Source organism: Oryzias latipes, chromosome 7, assembly GCF_002234675.1.
Source record: "Oryzias latipes chromosome 7, ASM223467v1".
Taxonomy (NCBI): domain Eukaryota; kingdom Metazoa; phylum Chordata; class Actinopteri; order Beloniformes; family Adrianichthyidae; genus Oryzias; species Oryzias latipes.
Genome location: NC_019865.2, coordinates 33,904,265 through 33,928,198, shown reverse-complemented (window position 1 = coordinate 33,928,198; position 23,934 = coordinate 33,904,265). Strand labels below are relative to the sequence as shown.

The 23,934-nt window shown below is 43.9% G+C and overlaps 1 protein-coding gene across 4 annotated transcripts in view; it reads left to right on the top strand.

The window, feature by feature from the left end:
* The window catches only part of LOC105354474 (membrane-associated guanylate kinase, WW and PDZ domain-containing protein 1), a 160,029-nt gene that overhangs the window by 68,823 nt on the left and 67,272 nt on the right, over positions 1 to 23,934 (top strand). Inside the window, exons 1-7 of one of the 4 annotated variants that reach the window (XM_020704940.2) lie at positions 352 to 583; positions 15,102 to 15,153; positions 15,235 to 15,484; positions 20,744 to 20,860; positions 21,296 to 21,415; positions 22,579 to 22,746; positions 22,807 to 22,978. In XM_020704940.2, coding sequence (XP_020560599.1) covers positions 546 to 583; positions 15,102 to 15,153; positions 15,235 to 15,484; positions 20,744 to 20,860; positions 21,296 to 21,415; positions 22,579 to 22,746; positions 22,807 to 22,978 — 917 coding nt within the window. In that variant the 5' untranslated portion in view covers positions 352 to 545. Of the gene's footprint in view, positions 1 to 351; positions 584 to 15,101; positions 15,154 to 15,234; positions 15,485 to 20,743; positions 20,861 to 21,295; positions 21,416 to 22,578; positions 22,747 to 22,806; positions 22,979 to 23,934 lie in introns of those variants that run through there. The other 3 variants (XM_020704939.2, XM_020704938.2, XM_011477671.3) reach the window with 3 other exon arrangements.

The window sequence follows — 23,934 nt, the reverse complement described above, 5'->3', positions numbered from 1 at the left end:
AGTGCAATTGAGGTGAGAGCTGTAAGATGGAAAAAACATCTGTTGTTAAACTGACCTGAGGCAATGAGGTGAAGCCTCCTCCAAGGCCAGACCACATATTTTGGATCCAGTTTGGCCCCAGCTGGGACCACGGGTCAAAATTGATTTGAAGATAATACATTTTCCCCTTTCTGTGTTTAAAGATGTTCCTCCATCTCCCACTGTCACTGCCTCCTCTCCCTTTCAGCACCCTTCCTTCTTTTACCCTCCTCATGCTGGCTGTCTTATGTCCCTGGCGAGGTGCAGCTTTCTGATAAGCCTCTATGGCCTTGGTGAAAACCAACTGTTGTATGAACCAATCAGAGGAGGGCGTGGCTTCAGCTGGTCCCACCTGAGCATTAACAGAGGGTCACTAAAAGCACATAGACACAAACTGGACTCTGATCGGCCTTATCTTAGGCAGGTAAACAACACAGACAGTAAGCAGAGAGAGAGAGAAGGAAGTGCAGGAACAGGGCGAGAGACTAATGTGAAAACAGAAGAGAGAGACATTTCAATAGAAACTGATGACTGCCGAAACACACAGACTAACAACTTCTGCAAGGTACCACACAAACACACACACACACAAAGCAAACAGAATGACCAACAACTTCTGTAAGGTAACGTACACACACACACAAGAAAATGATTTTGCTTTGATGTAAGACAAAATGAGTGAGAGACAAACTGAGTGAGAGAGTGGGCCACAGCGAGTTTTGTCGTACAAACGCATCTGCTAAATTGTCACTAGACAAAACGCCAGAGCGTCCTCAATTGAGGAGGTTAAAGTCCATTCCTTGGCTCCCTCCTATTCAACAAAAATTTGAATTTGTTGTAGCCCTGTGGGCCTACAGGCCACAGTGGGGGCGGGGGTGGTGCTGCACCGAGACGAATGTTTGGGCAGACTATTAAACTCTGGATCTTTGTAGTTAGGTAGGTTAATTAAATTCATATTTTAATGCCTATTATCTAGGGGTGTAAGAAAAAATCGATTTTGGCAAAATATCGCGATAGTTCATTTGGCGATACTCGTATCGATTCAAAATGCTGTCAGGATGATATTTATTTAATTATTTCTGAGCGTCTTTTAGTGTCTGACTCCTGTTGTCCACTTCACCCTCCGACCACTAGTTGGCAGCAGAGAACATGGAGCGTCTTTGAGCAGCTTTACACAACACAAGACAACAGGAAGACTGCAGCCAGAGGCAGCTTGTTCTGTTGTTGTGAGACATGAACTAGTTGGGTTTTATTTGGGATGGGTACAGAACAGAAACTCTGAGCCATCTTGCTGCCAGTAAGATATAAAAACAAGGATTGTGGTGCTTTTTAGCGGCTCAGATAAATACGAGTGAATCAGTGCAGCGGCTAATAGGCTAATGCACTTAGTTAGCATCGGCTAAAATGCTATCGGCAAAGCGGGCCAAAGTTCTGCAGAACCTCACAGTATTAGATTTTAGTTTAGTGACCTGATAGATCAGAGGGATGTGAACAACGCTCTGAAAAAAAGGCAGACATCGTGGCGATCAGCATTAGTTTACCTCCGCGTGTGAGAAAGCGTGGCTGCAAAGGTGCAGCAGACCAGATATGTGTAAACAAAGCACCTTCTTTGTCACATTAAAGCAACTTTCCTTCATTCTGTCCTGCTGCCTCATCATCACACTTTATTGTTTCTGGAAAGCATCAGTGCCCCCCGCCCCCATTTTTTATTTTTGAAGCACCATTCAGGATCCTGAACCTTTTAAAAGCACTGGAGAAGCTACATTAAGCAATGTTAAAGTTAAACAGCATTTTATTTCCCCAATAGAAACTTATTGGTTAAGGCACATTCATTCTTTGTTTTTTCTTATACTGAAAAATATTTTGTTGTGGAAATCAGACAATGTTAACTGTTACCTTTCTATATTTTAACTTACCAAAATAAAAGCACTTTGAATTTGCTTTGGTAAACGCAACTTATATGTGAGTTACAGTTGCAGTGCTTAACATTGTGATCATTTAAATAAACTGAATTTGACAATTTTATTACAGTGGAAGACATTAAAATTCAGGTAGAGTTTTTCAAAGTCATATTTAAGAAAAAAGAAAATTTGTCTAAGTAAAATATCAGGAAATGTATCGTATCGCTGGACCCTTGCCAATACACAACCCTACTATTATCGTCTATGGGTAAAGTTTTTAACACAGTTGACTTTAACATGCATGTTGATGATGTTTCATGTGACGCAGCTAAGTCTTCCATCACCAACTCCTGCAGCTTCACTCGGCTTGGCTTGGCCCCTCCTATGTAAAAGACCACACTCTGGGGACATATGACAGACTGTCGTAAGCATAACAATGGAAGGGAAACAGTAGCTGCGTTTACATGGACAAAAGTAATCGGAAAGAGCGCCTGATCGGAAGAAAAATGCGTCATGTAAACACGCCGTTCTGAATACTCTGTCCCGATCAGACTCATTCGGATCAAAATTTCTTTCCGATGGAGATAGGTGGGTTATGCCGATTGTTTATCCGATCGTTGGTCATGGAAACGGTTATTTCCAATCGTGTGTCACTACTAGAGGTAAGATCGGGCCTAAAAATTCCAGCCCGACCCGACCCAGGCCCGCGGGCATTAAAGCCCAACCCAGCCCGATCCCGACCAATTAACTTGATTTGCAGGCCCGAGCCTGAAGCAAACCCGAAATTTCAATTTATCCCATAGTATTTTTGGCAAAAAAAAACGCCAGATTTAAGGTTAAAATAATTTACATATTTCTATGATCATGATAAATGCATTTGCACAACGAAATAACGCTGGAACACAGAATAAGAGGCCAGACAAAGAGAGTGAAAGAGAGATCTTGATGCACACTCGCTTCATTACGCGGAGAAACACTGCAGCCACGGCGGTGCGTGTTTGCCTTTTCAGTTCCCCTGTCTTAAGTTTATCCCTGACTTCTTGCTGCTCCATATCGGGGATACCTAAACAAAATAGATGCAGACTTGCGGAGGGAAGATTACATTCAGGACACGTGCGCAAAGCGTGCCCTGGCTCTGCGTCTGAGCGTCCTGTTAAGTAGTAGTTATATAGCAATTACCTTACAGCGCCTCCTCTGTTTTGACCAAATTATTTATTTATAACAAGTATTCCTTAGTTTAGTATCCACACATCGTTTTAGTATACATTTTTATAAACATATTGTAACGACCCAGAGTTGGGACAGAGCTGCGGGTGGCCGGCGCCCCCCTCTTTCTGCCAGTTGCTGGACCACATTGTATGTCAATCAACGGTGGGCTGGTGACTGGGGGGCGGGGTCTACCTGTGTGTGTGTGTGTGTGTGTGTGTGTGTGTGTGTGTGTGTGTGTGTGTGTTTGTGTGCGTTCGGTGAACGTTCTCCCTCTGAGTAAGAAGCTGGCTGTGCCTTTCGGTTTATGCGGTAACCGTTCTGACATACAGGATTAACAAAGAGCTATTTGACATCCGCCCGCCTAAGGAGCTTCTTTGCAGCCATTACAATATGTTTATTAAAAAAGTCAGCGAGAGAGAAGCCCGGCCCCACCCGACCTGAACGTAATGATTGTCATTTTAGTCATTTTTGTCATGATTGTCATGTTCTGACTCGGGCTCGGGCTTAAGATCTTACCTCTAGTCACTACTGCACGAGTGAACCGTGTCTGTGAGTGTTTGCGGACAGGGGGATGGTGCTTTGTTACGTTTTTGTTACGGGTGCTTTGTTAGACTTTTGTCGCGCCGCTCTTAGAAACTGTTCAAACAATCACGTGGATTTCTGTTTCCAAGGCCAAATGTTGTCAGCCTTCCCATAACCCTGGCTTCTTCCGGCTCCGTTCTTCCACAAAAAAAGCACTGACAATACGGATTAAAAATAAAATGATGAGCGAACAGGCGCTTCATAATATTCATAACATTAATAAAAGCACGTTTAGAAGATCATCTTGTACATTACTGAGCTGCTGCATAAATGTATATGGCAAGTCTGTTTACTGTGGGACTCATTTCCTCTTCCGGTATTTTCAACACTTCTGCACATGCCCAAATGATTTATTCTGACCAAAAGTGTGACCATGTGAACATTTTTTCTAATCGGAAAAAGGTTTTCTGGGCCCATGTACACGGTTGAATTCTAATCTGACCATTGATCCGATCAAAACATCTTGCCCATGTAACCGCGGCTAGTGTTTTCCCACGATGGAGGCCAGCAGAGGGAGGTACAGTGAAATAAGAAGAGATCCAAAAATTGAGCCTGTGGGACCCTACAAAACAGTACCGCAAATCCCCACCACGCAATAAAGCCTGGGCGGTAAAACTTTATGCACTCTAAAAAGAAAAAAGTTGATCCAACTTAATTGAATCACTTCTATTAGTAACACATAATTGAATTAGGTTTATTCACCTTCATTTTTTATGTCTATTCAACTCAATTTAATATGTGGATTTAACTTAACTGATTTATTTTTATTTTTTTCAATTTTGTTTATACAACTTAAAATGATACATTTTTCTAAAGTTTCAACCAATGGACCTTGTAATTTCCATGTCAAAGACATGAATGACCCAGCAATGTCTCACATTACAAGGCAGGAACTCACGTGTTGTGAAATCTATCTGTAATATTGGCACACACAGTGTTTACCGCACAAGGGGGTTGGTCATAATCCTCTACCAAACTGTGCAGAAAGAAATAAACATAACAGGATACATTACTAGTTCAAACAGAGTAAAACAGCTAGACAACAAAGCACATGGACAAAAACTCACACTTACAATCGGCCCAGACAGGCAAAGAAAATGGTATCCCACAATTCTTTGCGCTGCCGTACGTTATGACGTCATGACGCGTTGACAGCTTCCCACCAAAGTCATACCAACTTAATTGAATTAAGTTAAATGAAAGTAAAATAACATTTCAGACAACTATGTGTTATTTTTAAGTTGAATAAACTCAAAAAATGATTTATTTTCACCAAACTAAATAATTAAGTTAGATCAATGTAAAAAAGTGGCTGCCATTTCGCGCCTACGGCCCCTCTGACCATCACCGGGATCATTCATGCACATTCACACACCAGTGGAGGCCATACTGGAGGCAAGGAGGGTAAGTTCTCTTGCCCAAGGACACAACGACATTTGGCTGGTGGGAGCGGGGATTGAACCGCCGACCCTTCGATCATTGGACGACCCGCTCAACCACCTGAGCCACTGTCGCCCAATCTACTTATTACAGTATTCCCCTCTTATTTGCACCTGCGAGTGCAGAGATCCACCTACTCCCCAGCCCTGAGGCAAAATGTCGGTCACCGATCTTTACTCACCAAAAACCCTTTTGAAACATTTCTGATGCTTTGTAAAACATTTCATATTAAGAGCAATAGACTGTACCTTTATAACACACATTAGGAGTGTATCTCTATGCCTTAAAACCAGACGTGCATGCTTCCTCCTTCATCAGTTACGTGTGAGAGGGCATCTTCATCCAGAAGAGGCCTGTTTCATCCATCATTTATTCATACGGATGATAATTATTCTACGAGATTGTCAACGAGCATAGGTACAGCATTTTATTGTTCAACTAATAAAGTTAAAGTCCCACTAGTTGTCGTGCACCTAAGTGTGAAATTTGTTCTCCGCATTTGACCCCTTCCCTAGGGAATTGGCGAGCTGCAGACACAGCCGCGTTCAGGACTGCTTTGGTGGGTTAACCTCCCCTTTATGCGGAGCTGTCAATGTTTCACAACTGGGGTGGTCCACAGCATCTTCCAGCATGTACACACAAAAGGCAAACTTGGACCAGTTTCAACCTTTAAACCTAGCCGATCTCAAAACTTCCATTTATCTGAAAAAAAAAACGTCATTGAAACTGATTACACATACGAAGGAGCAAAATCTTTTGAATTGCATCAGTCAGACTTTTGAAGAAAACTTTGTAATGTCAAAAAGTCAAGATTTACACCCAAATGAACACATGTATATATTGGTATGAAATATTTTTTTATGTTTATTGTTTTCTATTTATAACAATTGTGTGAGTGTGTGATTGGGGGAGGGGGTAATTAATTTTTTTAGATTTTATTAGTAGGCCTGCGGGGGGGGGGGACCTGAAACAGAACACCAATGGGGGACCTTTCTGTGTGGGGTGTGCATGTCAAAATATGCTTCATAGGTTTATTGGTTACTCTAAATTGTCCCTAGGTATGCATGTGAGTGTGCATGGGTGTGTGATTGTGACCCTGCGACAGACTGACGACCTGTTCAGGGTGTCCCCTGCCTGCACCCGGATTTGGCCAGAATAGGCTCCAGCAGTCCTGTGACCCCGAAAGGGAAAAAATTGATTCAAAGATGAATGAGCGAATGAATGATTTATTAGTTCTTTGTCCATATTTTCGAGTGAAGGTAATTTTGATTGGCAGGTGGGTGGACCAAACATTAAAATTTTACTTTGTCTAGACCAGGGGTCGGCAACCCATGGCTCCGGAGCCACATGTGGCTCTTTCATCCATCTGTTGTGGCTCCCTGTGACTTTGGAAAATAATGAGTATTTTATAATAATTAAATTTTATTTTAGTTTTTTCATTTTTCATGGCATTTCAAAGGCGCTGCTAGCTCCGCACGAAGCACGAGCCACGTAAAAAAACAGCTTAGTAATGAGCTCGTATTTATCGGGCGAGACCTGCAGAGCTGATAGCAGGAGGAGACACGCGGGGCGGCTTCAATAAACACTCCGATCTTCTGCCGGGAACTTGACGTACCGCGGGGCAGAGACCAACTCGCTGATGACAGACCGAGAGTTCGCGCCAGCGTTGCCAGATAGAGTCAAAGGTTTCTAGCCGAAAAGTCATCTGAAAACCGCCAGACCCAGCCAAAGACCGCCAAACACAGCTTTAGCTTTTGTTGATGTTTTTTTTTCATACTGGACTGATAAAATAAAAGATTTTTCTAAATAAAAGGTAGTTCAGACTAAAAATAAAATGTGTACAATATTGAATATTTCTTCAGCGGGCCGCCTTCTTCCATTCATTTTCTTAACCCGCTCTATCCCCGCTATAACCTGCGTCTGGCTCTTTCATCCTTGTGCTGCGCTGGAGCGACCCGACTTCCGTATTTTGCGCTCTCTGTGTAGGACACACTGAGGAGCGCGGGGGAAACAAATCTCAGCTGCAGAGGATGTGAACAGGTGAACAGGTAGAGAGGAGAAGCAGGTGGAGAGGCGGGGGAGGGGGTTTGGCTTCAAACTCTGTCAGAGATGCAAACACGGGCGTCAGATTCAGACGCAGCTTTGCCTGCGGAAGTTGAAGCAGAGACTTTCTCTGGGATTATTTATGAACTCACACATGGAAACTTGATTACCCAGTAGAACTCTTCAAAATAATAAACCTGATCTCTCCACATTCTCAGTGTCTACCATGCATTGATAAACACATGCAGAGATCAGACCAGAACCAGTAGCTCCTTCCAACGCGGCCGCGGTATCTTGATCCTTTAAAGAACATAATGTGCATTTGCAGCGACGTCTGCTTCAGACGATGTCCGATTGGCCAATCTCCATGTCAATCAAGTCCCGTACTTCTCAGTGAGGATTTTGATTGGCTGGTGGATTTTAAAGAAGTACTTTTTTTAATCTTTTCTGGCCCGCGATCTACACTCATGTCATTGAAGATCGACGTAATGAGCACCTTTGAATAATATATACATGCATAATATATATAATGATGTCAAAACAGGTTGTGGCTCCGGGAGCTTTCTTTTTTATTAGGGGCGGTCCCAAATGGCTCTTTGAGTAAAAAAGGTTGCCGACCCCTGGTCTAGCCCAATAAACCATTTTCAGGAAGTTGTTGAGGTGGGTGGGGCAAACTCCAATCACAAAGCCTGTCTAACTTTAGCCTTCATTATTGCCATGCGGAATCTAGTGGTTAGCAGGGATGCAATTATTTACTTTGCCAACAATTCGATTCAAACCTAAATTTTTGGGAAATGTTTTTTTCGGTTTGAAATATCATTTTGTGTTTTACAAAGCAACATCAAAAAACTAAATACCGTATTTTCAGGACCATAAGGCGCACTTAAGTCTTAAATATTCTCCAAAATGTAGGGGGCACCCTATGAGGCGGTATTGTGTTGTTGTGGGGCGTAGAAGAAGACGGCATGAGAACGGGGGAGGGAAGTGTGAAGTGGCGTAAACAACATTGTTTACAACATCTCTGAAGCACAGTTTAAACTGCAAACTAACAGCTATCCAGAGGAACATGGTAGCAGTTCCTAGAGAATTCAAGATGAAGGAATCCATGGTTCGCAAGTGGAGGAAGCTGGAAAACGAACTCCGACAGTCAAAATGACGCAGCTGAATCTCCGCGGAAAAAAGGTGACTCGAGTAATGGATTATTGATCAGCCATCAGCTTAAAGAAGCTTCCCTGCAGTCACCATTTGACTGAGCAGTAACGCTTTCGCTTGAAACGCCGTCATCTTTCCATCCGAGCAAGGATTACGGTGCCGGTGCGACTTCCATCGGATAACAATGAAAAAAGCTGTTCATCATCCGCTCATACTGCAGTAAAGATCGCCAACAAACATCTCCAGCCCAGCCACATCACCAACATGAACAAGGTTTGACATTCTGGTGAGTCAAACTGTCAAGATGAACGGGAGCAGCGTGGTAGAATATGCAAAACAGGGCACGGCTTTTATTGTTTTGGGCGGCAGCGCCGGGCGAGTTACGCTATAATTTGTGAATTGATTGTAGAAGCTTGGGCTAACGTGTCTGCTTGCACTGCTTTCAAAGTGCCGAAAAGCCGGCATCATCGTTCACGAGGAGCCGCATGGCGACAAGACAGACTCTGACAATGGCTAAAGGGAACCTGGCGTGTTTGGTAGAAATTTAGCCCAGCTGTTCATTTCAGATACAGCAGATGAGGACTTTGATGGAATCTGGGAGGCTAGTTGATGACTGAAAAAAATGAAAAATAAATCACAATCAACTCAGTTTTGCTCCCGCTGCCTTTTTTTAAAACATACACTAGCATGCATGTTTTACCAGTTTTAACGTGTTAACACCTTTAAAAGCGGTACACCTTTGTTATGTGTCAAATATCGCAAAATCACCTATAACTGAGACCGCGCCCTAAACCCAGTGCGCCCTCTGAAGAAAACCCTTTCAGCTGGTTCATACTAACTCTGGTGGAATGTAATGAAACAGTCAATTCTAAAGCCTTCTTAAATTTAGCACAACTGTTTTACAATTTTAATACTGGTATGAAATAGTGATGCAGCGATTCACTTTCCCCACAATCTGTTTCATTGGAGTTACATACGGGTTGGTTTTCGATCAAGAATGTGGCATCCGTAGTGGGTAGTGTCAGAGACGTGAACCTATTCAGTGTATAAACAGTAGTTCCATGGTTTCAAATGACATCATGACGCCGCTGACTCTGGGACATTCTCAATCATGTTTTTTTTTTTTTTTTGACTTTTTGCTCAGCATTTCATACTCTTGAGAATGTTATGTTGAGGAGACTTGCTAAAGCCATGGTCACATATACAACTGCCACAGCGCAATTAGGGAAAATTGGTAGAGTCCTCAAGATTAGCTGCCGCCACCCGATTTTTCTGTAAATGGTTGGTGTGGTCATGAATGCAGACGGCGGCAGTCCAGCAGCAGTCAGTCAGGCAGGATGTCTTCATTACAAAATCGGGCGACAGCTGAGTAGTCACAGCAGCTCTGACTGAAGAATGTGTAAATGTCTCCAGACAGTGGCCGTCTATGTCAAGTGTCACCAGCAGCCAGGGGGGCAATGTTCCTGTGTGTATGCAGAGAGACATGCTTACTTCACTAATCTCATTTCCAAAAGCATAGGTAATCCTAAAGTGCTATTCAACACCATTAGCGATATTGTGAGCCCAGCACCTGCCGTTCCCATCCATTCGAATGAGGATTGTGATAAGTTTTTATCATTTTTTATTGAAAAAGTCATCTGTTGAGAAGTTCTCTGTGTCACAAAGCGGGTTCTGGTTCCTTTCCTAGTCCACCTCTGCTTGTGGTTTTAATCACGGTCTCACCCGTTTCTCTCCCTGAGCTAGTCAGATTATTTGGCACAATACAGTCATCCTCTTGCTCTTTTGACGTGCTGCCAAAGTCTCTGCTCAAAGATGTCTTCCAGTCCATCAGTCCCTGTGTCCTGTCAATAATAACTCATCCTTGCTGTTTGGTCAAGTCTCTGAGCACTTCAAGAAAGCTGTGGCTTCCTCTCCTTAAAGAACCAGGGCTTGACTCCTCCCTCTTGAGCAGCGGTAGACCAATTTCTAATCTTCCATTCATGTCAAAAATTTTAGAAAACGTTGTTACTAAACAACTTACAACTGCTCTCGACAGTCATGGCATTTTCCATCAGTTTCAGTCAGGTTTTGGCAGAGCTCACTCCACTGAAACGGCTCTTCTCAGAGTCACTACTTACATCCTGATGCAGAGTGATGCAGGAAAATCCTCTGTCCTACTGTTGCTGGACTTGACGTCAGCCTTTGACACTGTTGACCATTATGTCCTCTTGGACAGGCTAAAAAACAGGGTAGGGGTTTTCGGATCCGCTTTAAACTGATTCTCCTTTTATCTGACTGGTTGATCTTTTTCTGTTGTTTTGTCAAAGTTTAAGTCCTCCTCTGCATCCCTCACTTCTGGTGTCCCACATGGCTCAGTTTTGGGTCCTTTAGTGTTTATTTTATATCTGCTCTCTTTGCGGCATATTTTAAGTTCTTTTAATGATATTTCTTATCATTTTATGCCGATGATATTCAGCTCTATGTGTCTTTTAAACCCCAGGATGTTTTTAAAAAACAGTTTTTACGCAGGGGTCTGGATCCAGTCAGTCTACAGTTGGATGAATGATAATTTTCTTCAATTAAATAAAGCTAAAACTGAGGTTCTAGTCTGTGCTCCTAACAGTTGCCTCCCCCAGATAGTCCAGTGGTTCGGTCCACTTGCTTCCTCTATCAAGCCCTCTGTCAGGAACCTTGGGGTGACTCTAGACCCAGTTTTATCCCTTGACTCTCATGATGGGTCTCTCGTTCATTCTTGATTTTATAATCTTAAAAACATTGATAAACTGAGTCCAGTTGTGTCTCGTTCTGAGATGGAGATGGTCATCCACACTTTTATATCTTCTTGTTTTGATTACTGCAACTCCATCTTGACATGTCTAAGGAATACATTTTTAGAACGGCTCCAGGTTGTCCAGAATGCTGCTGAAAGGCTTTTAACCAAGTCATCCAAGTTTTCACGTCACCCCGTTGTTGATCGAGCTGCACTGGCTCCCCATCCGCTACAGAGTGCATTTTAAAATCCTGGTTTTAACATACACAGCTTCTAACAACCAAGCACCGGTCTATATGAAAGACCTTTTGCAGCCGCACACCCCCAGCAGGTCCCTGAGATCATGTGACCAGGGTCTGCTGGTTGTTCAGAGAACCTGGTTAAAGACTAAAGGTGACAGAGCCTTTGCAGCAGTGGCCCCATCCCTCTGGAACTCCCTTCCTCTCAGCCTCAGATCTGCAGACTCAGTGTCATATCTTTTTAAAATAGCTTTTTCTTAATTCTTTTTATATTCTGTTTTACTGTGTTTTATTGTGAAGCACTTTGTGATTATTATCTTGAAAGGTGCTATACAAATAAATGTTGTTATTATTATTATAAAACATTAGAGGGATCATTTCTGCCACCGGACAACCATTGTGTTACTTCCATATGTGCCCGGGCGGTTGCTGACTAATGTCAAAAAATTGTCCTGGCTTTGAATTTGAAAATTTTCTTTAAAAAGTGTGTAAAAACACGACTGCTGCCCGATTAAAAGTGCCACCATAGCTTAATAAAGTTGGTTTGTCTGGTTTTGCCTCAGGAAGGTTTTCTGTGTACCTCATTTTTTTTTGAAAAATATTTTCTCCAAAACATCACAGCAAGCAACAAAATGTGTTTTTTGGACCAATCATTTTCTCATATTACCAACTCCCTCTGGAAAAGATAACCCTCCAGTTCACAGACATCCCCTAATGCAGGTCAAATGGCTGGTCAACGAGGAAGTCAGATTAATTAAATGAATGTCATCAGCGTAGAGGTGATCCTCTATACTGATTAATTATTCTGATTTATACAAACTTTCTATAAAAACTAAGAAGAACACCTTTAGGATAAGGCACCACATTTGTATGGAAGTTTTTCTGTAGCATAATTAAAAACAAAAGTCAATACTGTCAGGAGCTGGTGGTGGAGGACCCAAAATGCAGGAGACCAGGCTTGGTGACAGAAAATAAAACATTTAATAAACAAACGGAAACATGACAAAACTATGGGGAGAAACAAAAGGTGACACTACAGAGCAGATGACCTGACAAGGATGACCAGAAACCAAGACACTTGAATGGGCTGAGGGTCATTAACTGAACTGAAGACAGCTGTGAATCATGAACCTGAAAGTGGAGTGACTGACAAAAGGAAACCAAAAACATGACCAACAACACCACAGAATCCTTACAAATACCAGAAATGCTTTTTCATTTTCAAAATGAATCTGCATTTGTTGACTCAAAATTAAAAAGAAAAAGCAATCTGCCAAACCGCTTTTTCTTCTTCTTCAACACAGCTTATTCTGTCACTTAATTAAAGTGATAAAGAAAATGGTATTTGAAATTTCATTTTCAAACAGTTCTCTGGTAAAAGTGTAGCAAAATTCATTTAGAAATGTCTAATTTGACAATCAACATGCATTAACAGAAATGCTTTTTCATTTTCATAATGAAACTGCATCAAAATTAAAATGAAATGTCAGTCCTTTAAAATGCTTTTTCATTTTTCCTTTGACATTTCTTATTTTGTGACATAATTAAAGCTAAAATCCAAAGAGGGGATTGCATTTTCATTTTCATTTTCACATTCACCCCGCAAAAAGTGTCGCAAAACTCAATACCAGTCAGCATTTCCAGGAGGGAGGCGGGGCCATTTGTTCCTTTGGTCCAGTGCAGCTTTTGTCACTCAGTTACCATGTTAGGATGTTAGCCAGAAACTGTTTTTTCCAACAGAGAAATAGTTGAGGACTCTGGTATAAACTACAAAGCTTGAAATAATTATTCTTGCATTAATTTCATCACAGATTGCTGTAACAGTATTTTCACATGTTCAAGTCAAAATGAACTTTGTTCAGGACACTGCTGTACATCTTTAAACTCACACTAGCGACTACATCACTGCAGTTTTAACAGCTCTCCTCTTGTGCCCAGAACAATTTACAATTCATTTTAAAGTTTTACCTTTAAAGCCCTTCACAGTCAGGTTCCTCATTCTGTCTCTAAGCTCCTTGTGCAAACATTCTGGCACTTAGATCATCAGATCAGTTTCTGCCCTTTTAACGACTAAAGACATTTAACATTTCGACAGATGTCTCTCTGCCATCTGCAACTGCAGATAGTTCTTTTAGCTTAGCAGTGCTTTTTTGATGATTGGTCTCATTGTACCCACAGATGAACTCTGGTGCAATTTACCTCAGTTTAAATGCATAGAGACTTTCCACAGAGGTGAAAAAAACCAAAGAGAAGATGGAACATAAGTGTGTTTGGAGGACACATAGAAAAAGTCACTGCTTGGATCTGAAAAAAAGACATTTTGAAGAAGTTTGAAAATATCTGCTGGCTAAATGTGGTGCTGTGAGGAGCTGCAGGTGCTGCTTCATAGATCACAGTCAGAGGATCTGTGGGACTAGTTGTTTTTTTTTCCTTCTTTTCTTCCCTTGTGTTGGTCAGACAACAGCACCTGCAAACGAACAGCTGCTGGAACTGCATGATGTGGCCCAATCCAGACTTTTTTCTCTCTTTTGAGAGATATACTGGATGTCTAAACAAAACCAGTTGAGAAGGGGTGTATTTAAGACAACAAGTTTGCTGCTTTGTGCTTTCATCACTGAGCCTCAGTGTGCGTGTTTTCTGCTGTCTTCAACCTTCACATCAGCTCGTTAAAGTCGCAGCCTTACAGGCCTCTCTGTGGACAGGAAAGGTATCAGTGGCTGGTCTGCATGTATGTGTAAATGCGTGTGCTCGCCTCCCTGCTGTCCTTCTCCATCTGCTGCTCTGACATCGATGCCTGTGCAGACCAAGGAGGGGTAGACATAATTACAATTTTGGCTCATTGTAAAGTTTTTTTCACTTTGTGCCCAAAATCGTGTAAGAATTGTGTAAAAATCAGTGTGACACTTAATCAAAATTGAGCAAACATGTTTTGGACCATGATAAAATTCAGACATGTTTTTACAGATCGATTACTACTTAGTTTATACTTAAAGCAGAAAAAACTGAAGGAGGCCAGAAGAGACTTTGACAAACCATTCTGAGACCCTTGGTGGTTTGTTAAACCTGAAGTTTGGACTGCACTTTATATGCCGGTGTCTTAAAATGTCTGCACTGAAGGACAGGAATGAAATCAATCATGGCTGCAGAAAAAATGGCTCTGAGTACAAGATCATCAATGCGTGGAACTTACCACACCAGGTAGAATGTTAGGGGCAGCAGGCTGCGCAGAGATACACCTGGAAGAAACCAGCATGTAAACAGTAAGGTAGAAGGTAGCAGTTGGTGTCTACACAACTGTGATCCAGTGGCTTTTACCATCTCCATGTCCAGAGCTTAAGGAACCTTCAGATTCAAACCAGCAAGATGGTCATGTCAAACAACCATACAATGTGGTGTCTTAATAAAACCCTAGTGATAGATTAGGACGGGCCTAAGACAGAGGAGCAATACAGATATGGGGAGTGCAAACAAAGGTTTCCACCTGGCTAGATGGAGAATTTGGGGGTTCATCTTCTAAACTGGGAAGGTGGTTCAATAAGGGCACATGCGCTGTCAGGATAACTCTAGCAGATAAAACATGAAGAAAACATCAGCTTTGATGTTCTGAATGGTTTATTTGGCCTGTTTTTGGTTCTCTTTAATTTCTTTTGTGATTTAATTACAGACACGTTAAATTCATTATATTCTGTGTAATACCACCACCACACCCTTGGCTCACGAGGTTTGTCATTGAGCATGCTCAGTAATGTCCCACTCCTCTGTTCCCAGCTCAGTGGCCATGTCTAAAGCAACAGCAAAGAAGCTGCACTGGCGCTCCAAGGTATTCACACACTTTAACACCTGAATCAGGTAGAAGCTTAACACTCCATTTCTGACTAGAGACCCTCTTCCTTGTCTGCAGGTGCAGGAGACCTTTGTGCCCCTGGGGGGGGGCAGCAGCGGCGGCTCAGGAGAGCTGGGCTTGGCTATCGGAGGCGGGGCAGACTATGGCGAATTCCCTTTCGTGACTGCTGCTCCTGGGGGTGGGGCCACAGTGGGCGACATAATTTTAGAGATTGGGGGAACGCCAGTGTTGGGGTTAACCCTTGGTGATGTCAGAGGAGTCCTCAATTCATGCCCTCATCCAATCAGGATCAAGACAGTTTCACCAGGTAAGATTGGCTGATGTGACCCCCCAGGTGACCTGCTTGTTCTGTAACATGATCAGAAAATGACCAAAAACACTGAAAATCTCAACTAAACTGCAGAATCTGTCATGTTTTGAGTTTGTTGTCTTGTGTTTCGTCCTTGTTCTGTCTTGTTTGTTTCTGTTTCCTGTTTTATTTTGAAAGTTCTCCTGTCTTGTCTGGTTTCTTTAGTTTTACTTCCTTTGGTCCCCATCTGCCCTGATCGTGTTCACCTGTGTCTTGTCTGCCCTGTCTGTATTTTAGTCGTGTCTCTGCCTTCCTCCTGTGCTGGTCTATTAACTCTGTCTTGGTGTTCATGTCACGCTGTCTAGTTCCTTGTTCCTCGCCACGCTCTCGTTTCATGTTCCTCGCCACATCAAGTAAGTTTTGTTTTGTTCTGAAAACCTGCTCTGCAGCGCTTTGTGTTCGGTTTTGTTTATTAAAACCACTAGTCCCTGATCCTCGTGCCTCCGCCTCTGCATCTGGATCCTACCTGCTCTCGAGCCACCCCCGCATCGTGACAGAATGGACCAGCCATTCTTTCTGGACCCAACGGAGACTTATTGGATTTTTGATCAGGCCCAGTTTTCCTCATCTCCCTGGAGTGGGAGCCACCCGGACTATTCTGGGAGCCGTCTCGCCATGAGGGGGGGTCGTCGTCGCCGTCGTCCTCGCCGTCCCCCACAGCCACGTTCAGTGGAGGTCCCGGACGCTCCACAGCCACGTCCAGTGTTGTTCCCGGACGCACCACAGCCACGTCCAGTGGTGGTCCCGGACGCACCACAGCCACGTCCAGTGGTGGTCCCGGACGCACCACAGCCACGTCCAGTGGTGGTCCCGGACGCACCACAGCCACGTCCAGTGGTGGTCCCGGACGCACCACAGCCACGTCCAGTGGTGGTCCCGGACGCACCACAGCCACGTCCAGTGGTGGTCCCGGACGCACCCCGACCCGTCCCGGCTCCCAGGAGGGTGCCGCCGGCGCCCCGACCCGTCCCGGATCCCAGGGGGGTGCCGCCTGCGCCCCGACCCGTCCCGGCTCCCAGGGGGGTGCCGCCTGCACCCCGACCCGTTCCGGCTCCCAGGGGGGTGCCGCCTGAACCCCCGACCGGTCCCCGCTTCCAAGGGCATGCCTGACCCTCCAGTCGGCTCCACGCCCGACCGCCGGCCCGACCCGCCGGAGCTCGACTGCTGGCCCCACCCGCCGGAGCTCGACTGCTGGCCCCACCCGCCGGAGCTCGACTGCTGGCCCCACCCGCCGGAGCTCGACTGCTGGCCCCACCCGCCGGAGCTCGACTGCTGGCCCCACCCGCCGGAGCTCGACTGCTGGCCCCACCCGCCGGAGCTCGACTGCTGGCCCCACCCGCCGACTGCTGCCCACCCGCCGGAGCTCGAATGCTGGCCCCACCCGCCGGAGCTCGACTGCTGGCCCGACTCCAAGCCTGACTCCTCCAAGCCTGACTCCTCCAAGCCTGACTCCTCCAAGCCTGACTCCTCCAAGCCTGACTCCTCCAAGCCTGACTCCTCCAAGCCTGACTCCTCCAAGCCTGACTCCTCCAAGCCTGACTCCTCCAAGCCTGACTCCTCCAAGCCTGACTCTTCCAAGCCTGACGACCCCAAGCCTGACGACCCCAAGCCTGACTCCTCCAAGCCGGACGACCCCAAGCCGGACGACCCCAAGCCGGACGACCCCGCGCCGGACCGCTCGGCCCCCAGGCCGTCCTCCGGACTCTTTGAACATTTATGCCCGTCGAGGTTTGTCCTCCGGGGCCCCCCCCTCAGTTGACTTTTGGAACCTCAGAGCGGTTCCTTGAGGGGGGGGGGGGGGGGGTACTGTCATGTTTTGAGATTGTTGTCTTGTTTTTTGTCCTTGTTCTGTCTTGTTTGTTTCTGTTTCCTGTTTTATTTTGAAAGTTCTCCTGTCTTGTCTGGTTTCTTGAGTTTTACTTCCTTTGGTCCCCATCTGCCCTGATCGTGTTCACCTGTGTCTTGTCTGCCCTGTCTGTATTTTAGTCGTGTCTCTGCCTTCCTCCTGTGCTGGTCCATTAACTCTGTCTTGGTGTTCATGTCATGCTGTCTAGTTCCTTGTTCCTCGCCACGCTCTCGTTTCATGTTCCTCGCCACATCAAGTAAGTTTTGTTTTGTTCTGAAATCCTGCTCTGCAGCGCTTTGTGTTCGGTTTTGTTTATTAAAACCACTAGTCCCTGATCCTCATGCCTCCGCCTCTGCATCTGGGTCCTACCGGCTCTCGAGCCACCCCCGCATCGTGACAGAATCCTCGCAACAACAGTCTTAGAATAACATTAAATACTAATAATTCCAGCGTTCTGGTGATGAAGTTATAGGATGTCTGTGCTTCAAACATTACTGACTGTATTCAACTTGATCCATGTTGATTATGCCTGGAGCACATTGTACCAACAGAAATAGTCTCCAGACTTTTATTGCTTGGATGTCTTCTAAACCTATGATAATGTGAATAAACTCATGTTGACAAGAACTTGTTTAATCAAAAAAAATGAAAATGGTATCACTTTCACCCACAGTAGAAAAGTTGCACGTCATGTGGAATTGTTGCATCCATAGCTCCTCTGGAAAATCACCAACCACCAATTGCTAAAATGCTTTCATCCGTAGCCCCTCCCAAATACGTGTAAGGAGCTTGCGGCGCCCTGGCCTGAATAAGACGCAGACTTCTCCTTTGATAGATAATGATGAGCGCTAGTGCCGTGGCAGAAATTTGAATGCACCTTTACTGCTGTAAATCAATGTATTGTTCATGTCCATCATGACTTTTGGCGTGAGTTGGTTTGTGTTTTTCGCATTTATGATTTAATGGAAACAGTGTAATTGCAAAGTTGTGGTTTTTAGACATTTCTAGAATGTTGATATAGTATTGCCCTTATGTGTAATGGAAATGCAGCTACTGTTGACTCTTTATCCTCAGAAACAAAAATCCTGCCTAGTGGAGTTCCCCAATGTTCTGTTCTGGGCCCCATTTTATTCATAAACTATATCAAGGGTGTCAAACTCATTTTGGTTTGAGGGCCACATTCAACCCGTCTGATCTCAAGTGGGCCGGACCAGTAGCGTAAAGGCAAAATAAAGCTTTATTCTTGTTTTTTTTACCCAATTGGAAAACATGCCTCAACCAACATGGTAGCCTAATCATTTCTTATTACACAATTCATTCACAGAGGCCAATGGATCTTAAATAAAATTAATTTCACTTTAAAAAATATTGGTTTGTTCAATTTTATACAGCCTGAATATTTTAAATCTGACACTGAAGCAATCCTGATAATAAATTCAAGAGGGGCTACAGAAAAAAATGAAACATCTTCCTAAAATGTAAACGTCCAAACGATGACAAAATTACACTAAATTAAACTTGCAAACATTTGTGAACATAAGAGTTTGGAGTTAACTACCTTTCTCTCCTGAAACTTCACCAGACCGTCAATATCAGGATTGAAATCCTGTGTAGAAACACATTTATTGTCATTCAAGTGTGCAAAACACAATGAAATGTCCATTATTATTATCATTCATTATTTTAAGAATCTTTTCGTGGTTTCTGGCTGAATTTTGTGGCAACACCTGCCTTCTTCCTGACCTTTGATGGAGCGCCATCAGTGACCAAAATTACTTAATGTGACCAGTTCACTCCAACATCGTCCAGCACAGTAACTAGAGAGCTGACTATGTCATCAGCTGTTGTTGTGTCCATCAACTCCAGAAACTCCACTGTGACGGTCTATTCAACACCTTTAATAAATATGCACAGCTGTACATATCTGTGATGTTGGTGCTTTCATCAATAGTGACAGAAAATACAATAAATGACTGGATTCCTTCATAAGTCTGCCCATGTTTCCTCAGAGATGTTGGATCTGATAGTAATTCTTGACAGACTCATGTTTAAGGTCGCCTGCTTTTTGGGAACAAGACTTCTGCGGCCTTCAGCATTTTTCAATAAGTTCACCATCAGAAAATGGATTGGATGTTTGCTCCAACTTGTTTGCAATAAGGTAGCTAGGTGTCACTGCTCCATCACTGACGTCACGGCTGCAGTAAATCCAGATGGTTATTTATCGGTCCAGCTAGTAGTTGCTAAATCTTTTTTTTTTCTTAACTGCAAATGCTGAAACTTTTCTTAGTGGAGAGTCTCATAGTGGTGCTGAATGTTATATTCTTGAAGAACCTGCTGATGACATACCAAGCATGCAGGTTTGCATTCAGCTCCGTGAACAAATAAAACGCTTTCCATTTTCCTGGAAAGCTCAGGACTTCACTTTAACCTTTTTTTTCTTTTTGACAACATTTTGGCCATTAGGGTGTCACTACTGATCATCCTTCAGTGGGGAGGCTCACAAGGAACCAAACTACTGCCTACCCAGACACAGAGCTGTTAGGTTTCGTTTTTGGCACATGCAGAGTTATGTTGTTTTAGCTGTTAAGCTTTTCCTTTGCTCCCCCTAGTGGCGGAATTGCGCATTTCGGTTATTTCTTTAAAAAATCATAACTCGCCACAGGAATGGACTAAAAACTTGCTTTCTTTTTTAAACATCCTTGTGATTTTTACTCTTCATGTGTGGGCCGGACTAAACCACCTGGCGGGCCGGATACGGCCCGCGGGCTGTATGTTTGACACCCCTGCTCTATATGATCCTCTTGGGAGACTAAATTCAGTCAGCATAAGGTATGGAGGAAACCAAGTCAACAGAATATCCAGGCGCAGCCAGAGGCCAGAGAGAGTCGGATTGGGGACCACAGGATTTCCTCTTTGCTCTTTCCAGATTATGTTGTCCTGTTGGCTTCATCAAGCCAGGACCTCCAAGATGCATTGGGGCGGTTTGCGGAGCGGCAAAGTGTGTAGTGGCTGGGATGAAGGTCAGACTAAGTAAATCTGAGGCCATAATTCTTGACTGCAGAAAAACAGTTTGTCCTCTCTGGGTGGGTGGAGTGCTCCTGCCCCAGGTGGAGGAGTTTAGATATCTTGGTGGCGTCTACATGTCTTGTTCACGAGTGAGGGAAGATTGGAGTATGAGACTGACAGCAGGATTGGAGTGGTGGGCGGGCGGGCGGGCGGACGGGTGGATGGATGGAAATCTTTTATTCTGTTTAACTAGCAGACAATTCCCAGATTACTTGTTTTGATATTTCCTTCATAAAAAGGTCAACATGTGAAGTGCAGTGCTGTGTAATATCATGGTGATGTCTTATCCTGTCTGTGTGTCTCAGGTTCATCTCTATGTAAAGACCTCAGGCTGTATCTCAGTAAATGCTTCACTCCTGGCTGCATGGACAGTCAGTTGCAGCAGCTCATCAGGGAAAACCTTTACCTGCGCGCCGTGCCCTGTAAGATCAACCTGAATATACATATACATACACTCTTAACTACTTTGTGGGGATGTAACTCCATCACTGTGCTTTGAAGCACATATCCCACAAGCATAAATACACAATGTAGGTGTACATGCATGCACACCTACATTGGTGCTCCTATTTGTGTTCACATGTAAAACCCAGTGTTTGATCATTTATGGAAACTGACAGATTCACATCTTAATATAATGACGTGAGGACTTCATCTTAAATGTCTGTTGGAGGACAGGCCTCACTCACACTGGTGCCTAAACCTTCATACAAGTAAATTGACAACTTTTTGTAGACACACACATACATGCTTCACACTTTTAGTTGTATTTGTTGATCAGTAAGGGAAACCCTGACTCTGAAACTTAAAGCGGGCTAAAGGGAAAATGCCTATGTCATAGTTAGACCTATTCACAGGTACAACCAGGCAGCCACGGGATGGAGAGATCTCAGGCGTGGATTACAACTTTGTTTCCATTGAAGAGTTTTTCTCGCTGGAGGAGTCTGGAGCTCTGCTGGAGAGTGGCAAGTTCCAAGGTGTGCAACAAACTCACCCTCAACAGCACAGCAGAGGAGGCTGTGAGCCTTGACTTCAAGATTAAAACATAATTTTTACAATGCAGACTAAACATGTGACTGATAATGTTTTTTACAACGTTTGTGTTGAAAACAGGATTTTGTTCCTAATCTTTCAAATCCCCTCTTTCCTATATTTCTCCATACTTGAAGCCCCTCCCGTGCAGGAATTAATCTGACAAGATTAACAACACTAAAATAGAAACTGAATTCACACAAAAGCCTCTCTTTTCTCAACAAACCCTGTGACCAACGTGAGATGTGAGCTACGGACACAAAACCATCTTTTCCGTGAGCCACTGCTGGATGGCACTGAGTGCTGCTCAGAACCACACTACCACTAGTCATGGTGATTTATCATCAGCCCCCCAACGGATGGTACATTTTAGGAAGGATTTGAAAACGTATTGAAAGGTTGTAGTCCAAACAAAGAAACTGTAATCTTTGGAGATTTCAATCTAAAACAATCGGATCCACCAGCTAGAAAAAATATTTAAAGAGTCACTGACTAGTTTGATCTTGTTCAAAAGATTCGAGCAGCACTCAGGTAGATTGAATTTTTACCAACCATCCTGAAAAAATAATTACGTCCTGCAACCTGTTGGTGGGTCTCTCTGACCATAATTTGCTCCTCGTGGCTACAGAGCTAACTGAGAAGAGATTTCATTTTTCTACCAGGCAACACGAGTTTATTGGAATTCCAAATAATATAAAGAAAAGATGTAAAAATGCCGTTCAACAAATTGATTGGGCTCAGATGTTAGAGAGAACTGTGAAAGAGACTGTGAAATATCCATAAAACAACAGAGAAAACAATTAACTTTAGCTCAAGACTTAAATTCCAACAAAATGAAAATATGCTTCCCTGGATGAACTCAGACATGCTGAAACTAATGAGAAAGAGCCCTACAGATGAAAAACGGCCACTGGAGCTCATTCTGGCACATTGCAGTGATGCTTTTAATGAGCACCGTCCCTGAGAAATGAAATCATTAATAAATAAACAACAAATAATGAATAAACAAATGCCAGTATAATAACATAATAATAACATAACATAAAATAACACGTAGCAAAAAATTAACTGTCAACATCCTAAACTCACCTTCATCTGTTTCTCATAGGAAACTACTATGGGACGCCCCGGCCTGTCCATATTAGCCCTGAGAGTCCACCAATTAAATACCAGGAGCACCGGAACCTGCTGAGGAACTTCCGAACACGGAGCAAGTCTCTCAGCAACCTGGAGAAGGCTGTAGAGGAGGACAGTGAGGAGGACGGCGGGTTGTCAGGTACCAACTCATCTTCAGCATCACACCTCCACACCTCCCTTATGACTCATCCCCTCACAGGTTTGGCTGGAGCTCCACCCACCACTCTGCCTCTCAGCCAGTCATGGGAGTCAGCAGCTGGGAGTCGAGTAGGAGTGAAGAATGGAGGAGGAGGAAGAGCGAGAGGAGGAGCTCCTCTGCCTAAAAACTGGGAGGTGGCCTATAGCGACTCTGGAGAGCTGTACTACATCAAGTAAGATCAGTGATCCATAAAAATTCTAAAGTTAGAAAACATCTGTGGAGCTAATGCTGTTCAAAAGTTTGAATAAAAGCTTAAAAAGTTTCATATTTGATCAAATGTTACTTGTTACTTTGACTCTACTTTGTTAAAGTGACTTTATTGATACAAAATTATATATTATTTGGAGTTGTCCATCATTTTCACCATTTTCATTCTCAGTTATGTCGAGTCTCGCCTGAACTACTGTCCATGTTTCCTAATTCTATTACTCACTGAGATGCAGTAGCTGTAACTGGTGCTGAAGAGCACCTTATTCCACATCAGGGGTCAGCAACCTTTACCACTCAAAGAGCCATTTGGATCAGTTTCTCATAGAAATAAAAACACATTTTTATGAACCTTTCCTGTTTACTGCCTGCCTAGTCGTCAGAACAGGGGTGCCGCTCCAGGGATGAGCAGCTCACCTGGTTCCGACCCGCTCCCGGTCCAGACCTGTTCACAAAAATACAACACCTGCTCGACGGAGGACCCGGAGAGGTTCTGCATGATGCATGACTTGTCACTCAACATGTAGTGTCTTTTTAGAAGAACTTTCCATCCCATCACAGACTCTGGTCGCCGTTCACGGCTGCAGACACGCCCCCTCTGCGCGTCCACGCTGCTCTCTCCCTCCTGCCCGCTCGCACATCCCAACGGCACCACGGCAATCTTTGAACATAATAGTATTTTACAAAACCACAGAGCGCTGCAGCACAAGGATGAAAGAGGCTCCGGAGCCGCAGGTTGCTGACCCCTGATCTAGATTGACCCAAACCTTCCACAGTCTAGGTCATTCGGGCCAGTCTCTCTGCATGGATCTGTAATTCTTCTGCAGTTGTTGTTTTGTAAAATAATAGTTGTCAAATGAAAATGAATAGATTAAATTCAGGGAACATCATTGATTACTGTTTTTGGATGGATTATTGACC